The sequence below is a fragment of the Neolamprologus multifasciatus genome, chromosome 23 (genome assembly GCF_963576455.1).
Source record: "Neolamprologus multifasciatus chromosome 23, fNeoMul1.2, whole genome shotgun sequence".
NCBI classification, from domain to species: domain Eukaryota; kingdom Metazoa; phylum Chordata; class Actinopteri; order Cichliformes; family Cichlidae; genus Neolamprologus; species Neolamprologus multifasciatus.
In genome coordinates this window covers 19,333,628-19,344,922 of record NC_140460.1, presented here as the reverse complement: position 1 = coordinate 19,344,922, position 11,295 = coordinate 19,333,628, and the positions used below count along the sequence as shown (strand labels likewise).

Genomic DNA, 11,295 nt, shown 5'->3' with positions numbered 1-11,295 from the left:
TCTGACCTTATAAATATATCAGTTGATCAATTGATCATAGATCCCTGACTGTGTGCAGTTTTATTTGCTGACAGCTGTTGAAGCACCATCAGAGACCGCCCTGTCCTGTCTTCCACTTGCATTGTTTGAGCTCCGAGGCTGAAAACAGATCTCTGATTGAGGAGCGAAGTCCTTCACCTCAAAGGAGTGCTCTGTGGCAGAGGTGCGATCTGGTGTCCTTTTGTTCTGCCTGACTCAATGTGAAGCCACAGGCTCTGGTTGTGTCAGACCACTGATACATGTGGTATAAGGTGCCCTTTAAAACAGTAAATCACAGGACTGTGTGTCAGGACAGAGCTGACTACTGGAGCTTTGTTTCTGAGCCTAATTTTATTTTCAGAAGCTGGTGGTGAGATCAGGTACCAACAGCCTCTTGTTCAGGTTTGTACATCAGTATCAGACATTTTTTTCAGCTTCTCCATGCAGGTCATATATGAAGAAATCTGCAATTATATCATGAAGTTTTCATCATTCAGAGAATCCACAGAATGAAGTCGGTTTGGCTCCAGAGCCTCTGGTATATAATCTGCTGATGGCCGTTTAAGCTTCTGCACTTCAGGTGAAGTTTTCATGGTGGTGACTGTCCTCTAGTGGTCACCATTAGTAACTACAGTAGGTGTGGCACACTGATGGTTAACACGCGCTGAAAATATTACTTAGGAAAAAAAACCGACTATAGTTTAACCAGTGAACTAAACTAACTCTATTTGAAGTAGTTCAAACCACATGAAGCGCTAATAGCTACAGTGGACTTGGTTGTACTTGAACTTCGGTCGTTCGGCTGAGGTAGACTGGTGGGCGGGGCGATCTCCTGTAACAGGTCAGTCTCTGTTTATTTCCTGGTTAGTTAAACTGGCTTTTGCCATGTTTACGTGGATACTTATACTTTGGTAAGTGTTTGTTCGTGGTTTATTATTTGCTTTTGTTTGCAAAGTTACTCGTTTGTTTGTAAGAGCGGATTTGTAGAGTGTTTATTTTATGTGATTATCAGAGCCCAGCGTGCGGACTGGTTAAGTATGATGGAGAGATCTGTGAAAGCAAGAGCGCTGATAGAAGTGTAGCTTTAACAAGGGAACCTTTTAAAATCGTATCTTGAGGCCAAACCATTAAACTTGCAAAGCGGTTTCTATCAGATAGTGAATCTGGTGACAGGGAAATTTGGATAATGACTCAAAATAACGTCCCGGAATGAACAAATGCCTGGAGCGAGTAAATGTCTGCTCGGTGCAAAAAAAAAAAAAAAAAAAAACCCTATCAGCTCTGTGTGTTTTTATTCAGGGCATAAAGACACAGTGGTGTCAAACATGCGGCCTGGGGGCCAGAAACAGCCCACTGGACGACTTTGCACATTTCAAAGTTTAAGACAGTTTAACAAAAGCAGGGAAACTGTGTTGAAGGTATTTCTAGATCTTGGCAGTTTGTTTGATCTGTTTTGTAAATGTAAAAATATTCTTGAACGTGTTTATATTAAAACACAAAAAAGTGTGTTATTGTGAAATTATTTTACTCTTTCAGCCCACGTGAGATCAAATTGGGTTCATTACTAAATCAAGTTTGACATGCCTGCGTTACATGTTCTGTAAACAGTAATTAGGCCAATATTAAAGTTTACAGTGTTACAGTTATTGCCCTGAAAAAGTCCTGGATTGTAAAACAGAGAAAGAAATGTGAAACAGCACATTTAGCCATGATACCATTATTTGTCCAAGTAGACTGACTATAGACCGTGTGACTGTTAGCATTCACATCTTCGTACTTATTAAAATCTATAAATAATTATCTGTAACTTACTGAAGATTTATCAGGATATTTTAGCTGCAGTGCTGAACAAGTTTATCAAACCACCCCCAGTGTAAGGTTTATGCCACAGCTGTCCTTAAATTAACAGTAATAGTTATTACCAAAATAACCGTTTATGTTTCTGTAACAATTAATCAACCAGTATGCAAAACCTCTGCAATCCAAATTATATTTTTAATGCTAGAATATAATGATCCATGTTATCCATATCCAAATGTTCTCTTTTATCTATAAAAATGTGGATTCAGTTTGTAATTTGCCCGATAAACAGCAATTTCATTATAACATCATTTAGTTTTAAACAGGTTTTTGTTTTATTTCTCAAGTCTTTGTGTTTTCTTGTTTTTTTAAATGTCAGGTAGTCTAATAAACTTGTTAAGCACAAAGATCAAAGTCTTAAACATACCTAAGAATATTTTACAGGCAGTATTTGATTGTTATTTTTGCTACATTATCTGATTTAAGTCCAGTTACATGTTTGCTGTAGTTTAAAACCTTGTTGAACTTGTTAAACCTGCTGTATACAAACATTTAACTACCTGTTTTAACCATGCCTGTATACACAGCTATTAACTGTCTATTTGCCTCACAGTTAGACCTAAAAGCCACACAGTGTCAACAGAATTGTTGCTGAACAGTTTATTCAGCTGTAAATCTGTTTCAACCTGGCCAACAGATGGGCAAAGTTGAACCACAGTTGAAACTATTTTATTGAGTTTCATCTCACAGTAAAAACTGCATAGATCACAAGGAAGCAGAGTGTTAGGGCTGGCAGCTCCACACAGCACAAAAAGGAGGACTTCTCACCATCTGCAGACTCTTCTTATTTGAACCCTGATTCACTGTTTTGTTGCCAAAGTAAATACATTGATGTCGACCCATGTAAGACAAAAAGCTCCTGCAGGTGAAGCATGGACATTGAGTACTCAAAAAAACATATTAAGAAAATGAGAGAACACAATCACATTAACAACTAATGGATGCATGTGAATCTTACTGAAGTCATACGAGAGTTGCTAACAGGTGGGATAAAAACCTAACTGTGACATACGTGTAATTATCTGACAGCTGAAAAACTTAAACCTTGTGAAATAATGGAGAAAAAAGAACATTAAACACGTATGAAACTAGTTGTGATGTTCACAGATGGCCCACATGATGTTTTGATAGTCTGACCTGTCTTAAAGAAACTTATTGATAGTCATTTCTGGATGTACGTTAGATTACTCTGTTAACAGATTAAGATCATAGTTTATATCAGTATCAGTATAGCGCTCAGGCAGAACGCTGTCCACCTATTATCTGTTTTTCTTTTTATCTGTCTCCTACTATTAGCTGCTGTCCCTGGTTCTCAATTCATCTCCAACAAATCTGATGTTCATCCACTCATGAAGTTTTGTTTGTGTGAAGGAGTGGGCTCTGCTATGGATCAGTGTGAGGACAGAGAGGAGGGAGTCCCTCCCTCTAAAAACACTCTGGGTGGGGAACATGAGAGCCAGACCAAAGCTCAGAGGTGAGATGACCATCTCTAACTGTCCACGACTCTTCTCCATGTCACAGCTCAGCACTCACATCACTGCTCCATCATTATTCACAGGAACCAACCTGAACCCAGCTGTGTGTCCTTAAAGAGCAACGATTCAAAAGAACTTGCGACTGATTTCAAACAAAAAAGTTCCTCTAGTAAAACGTAAGTTGTTATCAATATTAACTGATTTAAAGAATTAACTTCAAATCCACATATGAAGTTTTTTCATGCAAGAATATTTATTTTTAGGATCCATCAGACGCTGAATTCTCCGAGACCTGAACCCAGCTGTGTGTCCTCAAAAAGTGAACGGCCAAATAATTTAAACACCAGTTTTAGACATACTGCCAAAAAGTAAGTTACCATAATATGAAAATGAATATTTTACATAAAAGTGTATGATTGTATAGGCTTCATAGAACAGCATTGATCACAGAGTCGACTCCTCTGAAGCTGAATCCAGCTGTGTGTCTGTGAATAGCAGCCAGTTCAAGAAGCCACTGCGACATTTTACACAGAAACTTTCTTCACAGGCAAAGTGAGTTAACCCCTCTGTGATGGCGAACCTCCTGTGTGTACAGAGTTTGTGAAAGATGTTCTGAATAACTCTCTCACAAGTACTTTCAACTCTAAAACTACAAATAGATTTGTAAAATTTGACAAATAGATAGATTTAGTGTTATATGTGCCACTGTTTATATCTTCCAGGAGAGTATATGCACTTTAATTATTTTACAAGATCCACAAGAGGCTGGAGCATTAAACTTAGAACTGCTAAAGCTGTAGCTCCAGTTTGTGCTAGTTTTCACTAGTATTTTGGTCCTACATTGGGCCACTATTTGCTGTTTTAGTTGCACATTGACGCATTTTTTTTTCAAGTGTTCAAATCTAACCCACAATAAAAGAAAGACAAAAATTTAAGCAAGATCTGGTCTAAAGTGAATAAAAGTCAGGAACAATGATTTACAGTTTTTTGCATGTGCTTTTGGATCCTTGAGTATTTTACTTGTACACCTAATTAATTATTATGACATAAACGTAAAAGACCTGATGACTTTCAAACAAGTGACTGGAATTAATTCATACTTTCAAAATAAACAGAAAACTCACAAGTGTCAGAAAACGTTTGCATTTTCTCCGAGAGATAATGGTTATTATTTCGTTACACTGATGTCATTACTTCAATACGATTATTTTGTGTCCATTAAACACTAATTCGTTTCCTCAAAATAACGCATCATTTTGTTGGCATCACAATATGAAAGTAAAAATAACAAATTATATCCTATCTTCACAATTAGAAGTCACATTATTCACTAAAAGTTATTTTGTTACTGCTGTGAAGGCGAAATGCAAAATCCTTCAAAGTAAAGGGTCGTCTATTTTTTTTATTATTTGGCAACTGGCAACCTGTAGAATATTCAAACAGTGCATTTAAACAGAAGGTCAGACATAATAGAAGCTAAAGGAAGACAGTAAAGCTGTGTTGATGATTTTTGCTTTTTTTGAGCCGCCGAAGTTTGGTCAGATTTTTGTTCAAATGTTTAGTTCAAGTTTACATCAAATATTAACTAATAGTTTATGTTTTTACAGGATGCATCAGGAGAACTCAGAGATTCCTAGTGGTCAGTCTGAACAGCAGGATCAAAAACACCTGGACTCCATATTTAGGGTCTGTACATGAACAAAAACGTCCTTCACTTGAGCTACGAATCAAACAGGACTGTGTACTAATATAACATCAAGCAGCACATGTCTGTGAAGGTTCTCGGTCATCCAGTCATCATAGTCTAAAGAGCTTGGAAGGAAAGCATCTGGACTTCCTTAAATTTCTTGAAGATGAACAAGCCAAAAGGGCTTAGGGACACTCCCAACGGGGCTTAAAAATCTGGGACTCTCTCTTGCACCGAAGAAGCTTCTCGGATGAGAGTTGAAACGTCTGCAAGAAACTTCAAGAAGTCCAGATTGTTTCCTCCCAAGCTCCTTACACATCAAGTAGCGCAGTTTCATCAGATTAAATCAAATTCTTGTTGACGTAATTCAGTTCAACAAAATTCTCTGGCATTGTTAATATGAAATCATAAAGAGGACAAACCTAAAACTCTACAGTAACACCTGTTCTCAGTGTTGTATTGTATTTAACTGACTGACTAGCTTATGTAAAGCTGTGTAGTCATTATTTCTATACATCCAGTATAGATTAATTGGCAGGCTTTGTAATAAAGTTCCTTTGTAGTAATTTGTAGGCCTGTAGGTTGAAATTCTGTACAAGACCAGATACGATGTTTCTGGTAATTATACGATTCATGTTAAAAATATATATAGTATTCTGTTCTAGTTGCTGGAAGAAAACATCATCACTTTTGTGAAGAATGAACTGAAGAAGATCCAGAAAGTTCTGAGTCCAGATCATCCAGAATGTTTAGCGAGTCAGTGGAAGGATAAGGAGATGTTGGAGGGTGAAAACCAGAAGAGGAGCAGCAGAGAAGCTCTTCTGAAGATGGTAGATGACTTCCTGAGGTGGATGAAGCAGGAGGAGTTGGCTGACTCTCTACAAAGAAGTAAGAACATTTCTATACAGTTCAAGTGTAGTGTCCAGATCAGGCATGTTTTTTTCCAACTAGGTTCATAAAAAAACAACACCTGGCTGCTATCACATTATGTCCCACTCCCACCACTCATTCCACATCTGGTTATAAAGTTCTGACTGTGTTGTGGTGTATGTTTGTGATTTCATCAAACCCACTATAAATCTCAGCTTTTCTGACCTCACTTCATCAATGAAGAGTGAGAGGTGTGTTACCAGGAAGAAAACAGTTTTTAGAGTCTGGCTCAGGCAGTATTTACAGTCCTGAGCAGCACCGTCATTACAACCCTACAACCGCTTGTGGCAGGGTTTGGGAAACAGGGGTGGGCCAGTTGTCTAAGGAGCTTGAAAAGAAAAGCGTCTGGACTTCTTTTCTTGTTTCTTGAAGACATTTTCACCTCTTGTCTGAGAAGCTTTTTCAGTTCTAAGAGTAGGGTGAGTCTTGGATTTGTCTCATCATAGCCAAAAGGTCTAATCTTCACCTGAAATTTCACTGGCAAACCATAATTTTCCTCTAATCTTTGTTTTGGACCATAAAATTATTTTACCCATATCCTTTTAAATAGAGCAAATAATGTTTTAACATAGTCTTGCCAAATATGCATAATTTCAGTGCATAAATTATTTTACTGTGCACACAGAAATACAATTATTTCCCAAATATCAAAAATCACCTTGGTTGAAATTATGAACCTGGATACTAATAGCAAACTGTGTATCTTTCCAGAGAAGAGAGGCCAGAAAGCTGAAGGCTCTGCCTCCCATTCTACCTTTAAATACTCTAGGAACCACAAGTAAGCCCATCAAATTTTCTAGATTTAACTGCGAGCCAATGAAGAAAAGCCAATATGAGAGAAATATGCTCTCTTTCTCTCTAGCCCCTGTCAGTGCAGCATTGTAGATCAGAATGTTCTCCAAACATAAGAACCAAAGAGCCCTAATTTCGTCTTATCTGACCTTAGGATGTGGTTTCAGTATGGATTGTCTTTTTCCAGGTTGTGCTTAACATACTGCAGTCTGGCTTGAAGATGTCCAGTCCAATTCTGCAGAAGTGGAGGCTTTCTTGGTCTGCCACTAATTATTTGGGTTTCACCAATGACTGTATAGGCGTTGGCTGAATAGCAGTGGTGCCGGTCAGAACTAACAGGAGTTCAAATTAGGTTCTTCCTTCTTTACTGTCATTCGTTAACACCACAGCACAGTAATGCAACCACAGGCTTACAGATACACTTACAAGGACTTGTAGGTGCAGGAGTGGATGTCTGTGGTCTATAAACAAAACATATACAAAAGTGCTGAGTATAATAAACAATAAAATCATGAATTGTGCATCATTCACTGTCTTCCAGTATAACCAGATAAACCAATAAACATTGCACTTCTATATAAGCTGATTCCCTAAATGACATAAAAGGCCCAAGACTGTCCTTTCCAGACAGGTAATGATGTCATTTGTCTTTTCAGTAGTGATGTGCGATATCACTGATCTCCTTTCCGATCCGATACCTAGTAAAATTCAGGGTGGTATCGACGATACTGATCCGATACCGATACTCTGTACAAAAACGTATTTTATTTATTGTATCTTTTATTGTATCTCAAATTATAGCATCATAATGATTACAGGACATCAGATTACTTGTTCTTATCACTTAATAATGCAGAGTTCATTACATAGAAATAAAAAAAACTGAACTTGTGCGCTATTTGAACACCTTGCCTGCCTGCAGCACTAAAGGACTCCGTGAGAGACGTCTGTCTCGCCCTAGCAGCACCTGTCCCTGTCCTCCTCTTCAGTTTGCCTCAACATACGCTCGTCATATTCTGTGATATGATTGACTCTGAGGTGTTTGACAAGGTTAGTGGTGTTGCCACAACACCTCACTTTCTTGCCACATGTATTGCAAACCACGTCTCGGCTGTTTGTGGATGTAAAATACGTCCGCACAATACGTCCGTTTACGCTTAGCCATTGTTGTGAGTGCACACGCCAGAGGGTGGACACATTTATACAGCCGTATTTCGCACATGACTATGAAAGGCGGAAGAGGAAGTAGTTCCTTTGAATGTAGACAATCTGAATGATATAGTTTCTTTCCACTGTGTTCCTGTTAATGATAAACTACAAATTTACCATAAAATTACTAAAATATTGATATTTTAATGTGAGAATCGATTCTAGAACATAAATGACTGGTATCGGAGGAATCGATATTTCAGTATCAATCTGCACATCACTACTGTAAAATCTTTCATTCTCACTATTAGATACTATTATTAAATACTATTAGAACTTTGTATATCAATATCTTGGAGAGTGTCAACAATTCTTTTAATCAAGTCTAAGCTGTTTCTTTTGTCTTTGGTATGCTTCCTCAAGCGACATCTCGAAGCCTTGCTGTGGTTCTTACATTGCGTGCAAATTAGAAGAGGATCCTCAATTTTTAACTGGATTTTCTAAGCTGCGAGACTTACAACGTTAATGCTCAAAAATCTTTTTTCAGGGGGTTAATAATATTGAGCCTAGTAGTTGTTTTTTTTTTTTCTGAAATCAGTCTGAAATTGTTTACAAACATAAATCATTCCTACTTTCTAACAAGTAGTATGTTCAGAAATGTTATTTTGAAAATCCCACTTAACTTTTTTACGCATAGTGGTCACTATAGTGGACAACTATTCAAAGGCTGTTTTTTTTTTTTTGTTTTGTTTTGTTTTTGTTTTTTTGTATGTGTGTTAGTGTTAATGGTATAGTTGCACATAAACCACTACATTGGACACTTATGTGTCAGTCCATACCCTGCCACTCACTGGTCAGCCAGTGGGTGGCAGTCAAGACATCACAGAGCCTCTACATATATTTGTTATATTTGTTATATTGTTATAAAATATATTTAAAATATATAAAAACATATTTTTGTTATGTTATAGTTTTTATACAGTGTATATTATTTATTCGTTTGTGAAAGTCATATGTCAAAACGCATGTTGTCCACCTAAGGGGACATGTAAAAAACTGAAAACTTCAAAAATCTTTTTTTCATGCCTAAAGATGAATAAAAATACTTTTAAAAAATCCTGATTGAGGTTGTCATATTTCATGCATGAAATGGTCAAAATAGCAATTGGGAAAGATAGGGGAATTTTTGATAAAGACTTTGATAGGTGGGGAATAATTTTGCCTTCATCTGTATGTGAGTCGTCCTGTTAGAGAATTCAGGATGTTCCAGCTTTCCTCTTCTTTCAGTATTTTCTGCAGAAAGGCATTGTTCGGATGTTAACAAAACATCTTTGGTCCGAGCATCGCTTACATAAAATGGTGCGTAGCTCTTAATGACATTCATGGAGCTATATTTTTTTGTGATCTTGGAAGCCATACTGATGAATCTTCTCTCATGAGCTTCTCATTCTACAGATGCTCTCTGTGCCAAGTATTGCACCCTGGTGCTATGCCTTAAGTTCGTTCAGCACCTTCCTCCTCAGGTGAAGTACCCAGAATCATCTCACCTGATGTTTGCCTTTTCTGCTCACACTTTGCCCATCTGGTCCTACAGATTCCCACTAAGTAGTTACACTACTGCACTTCTGTGGCAGTTTGAGCTGATTTCCCGATCTTCACAACACTTTCTTTTCATGAACTTATAATGCATATTCTAGGTGGTTGAAGACTGGTTGGCCTTTGTTTTAGGGAGATCCTGGCATTCAACATATAAGAATAGGTGTTTTTTTGGGGGGGAAGAACAATTTTCTTTTTCTTCTTCACTGTGTCAGTGGATGTATTGTTTTGGTTTTGGGCTGCTAGTCCATTGCCTAGCCTCTCTTATCTAGGGTTGGGATGTGAAATGTCAGAGTTACATCTTCTACATTAATATCAAATGTTCAAATTTATGGGATTTGTTCTTTGTTCAATCAGGAACTCCAGCTACATGCCAACAACATATGAAATGTACAATAAAGAAGAAGTTCCAGTGCATGTTTGAGGGGATTGCTAAAGCAGGAAACCCAACTCTTCTGAATCAGATCTACACAGAGCTCTACATCACAGAGGGAGGGACTGCAGAGGTCAATGATCAGCATGAGGTCCGACAAATTGAAACAGCATCCCGGAAACTAGACAAACCAGAAAGAACAATCAGGCAAGAAGAAATTTTTAAAGCCTCACCCGAAAGAGATGAACCAATCAAAACAGTGCTGACAAAAGGAGTGGCTGGCATTGGGAAAACAATTTTAACACAGAAGTTCACTCTGGATTGGGCTGAAGACAAAACCAACCAAGACATCCATTTCATATTTCCATTCACCTTCAGAGAGCTGAATGTCATGAAGGAGGAAAAGTTCAGCTTGGTCGAACTTATTCATCACTTCTTTACTGAAACTAAAGATGCAGCAATCTGCAGCTTTGAAGAGTTCAAGGTTCTGTTTATCTTTGATGGTCTGGATGAGTGTCGACTTCCTCTGGAATTTCAGAAAACTGAGGTCTTGACTGATATCACAAAGTCCACCTCAGTCGAAGTGCTGCTGACAAACCTCATCAAGAGAAAACTACTTCCATCTGCTCGCCTCTGGATAACCACACGACCTGCAGCAGCCAATCAGATCCCTCATCAGTATGTTAATATGGTGACAGAGGTCAGAGGGTTCACTGAACAACAGAAAGAGCAGTACTTCAAGAAGAGATTTCAAGATAAGAAGCTAGCTATCAAAATAATCTCCCACATTAAGACATCACGGAGCCTCTACATCATGTGCCACATCCCAATCTTCTGCTGGATCACTGCGACAGTTTTGGAGGATGTGCTGAAAACTAGAGAGGGAGGACAGCTGCCCAAGAACCTGACTGAGATGTACATATATTTCCTGGTGGTTCAGGCCAAAGTGAAAAAAGTCAAGTACGATGGAGGAGCTGAAACAGATCCACACTGGAGTCCAGAGAGCAGGAAGATGATTGAATCTCTGGGAAAACTGGCTTTTGATCAGCTGCAGAAAGGAAACCTGATCTTCTATGAATCAGACCTGACAGAGTGTGGTATTGATATCAGAGTAGCCTCAGTGTACTCAGGAGTGTTCACACAGATCTTTAAAGAGGAGAGAGGACTGTACCAGGACAAGGTGTTCTGCTTTGTCCATCTGAGTGTTCAGGAGTTTTTGGCTGCTCTTCATGTTCATCTGACCTTCTTCTGCTCTGAACTCAATCTTCTAGAAAAACAATTTGTCAATTGACAATTTGTCTGCAGAGAAAAGCATCAACCTGTTCCACTGTTTGAACGAACTGAATGATCATTCTCTAGTGGAGGAGATCCAACAGTCCCTGAATTCAGGAAGTCTCTCTAGGGATGAACTGTCT

General features: G+C 38.2%; 1 protein-coding gene and 1 pseudogene across 4 annotated transcripts in view; both read left to right on the top strand.

The window, feature by feature from the left end:
• Positions 1–11,295, top strand: part of LOC146491419 (NLR family CARD domain-containing protein 3-like) — a 101,345-nt pseudogene that overhangs the window by 87,368 nt on the left and 2,682 nt on the right. The gene's annotated exons all lie outside the window — the stretch shown is intronic.
• Positions 706–11,262, top strand: LOC146491421 (protein NLRC3-like). 3 transcript variants are annotated; one of them, XM_085152813.1, is made up of 7 exons: positions 706–859; positions 3,175–3,352; positions 3,437–3,529; positions 3,617–3,721; positions 4,961–5,039; positions 5,706–5,928; positions 9,865–11,262. In XM_085152813.1, exons 2-7 carry the CDS (start codon positions 3,228–3,230, stop codon positions 11,169–11,171), a joined length of 1,932 nt encoding a protein of 643 aa, XP_085008939.1. In that variant the 5' UTR covers positions 706–859; positions 3,175–3,227; the 3' UTR covers positions 11,172–11,262. The 3 variants fall into 3 exon arrangements, with proteins under 3 accessions (XP_085008939.1, XP_085008938.1, XP_085008940.1); XM_085152812.1 differs by having other exon boundaries at positions 850–929; XM_085152814.1 differs by lacking the exon at positions 706–859 and adding an exon at positions 866–929 and having other exon boundaries at positions 3,250–3,352.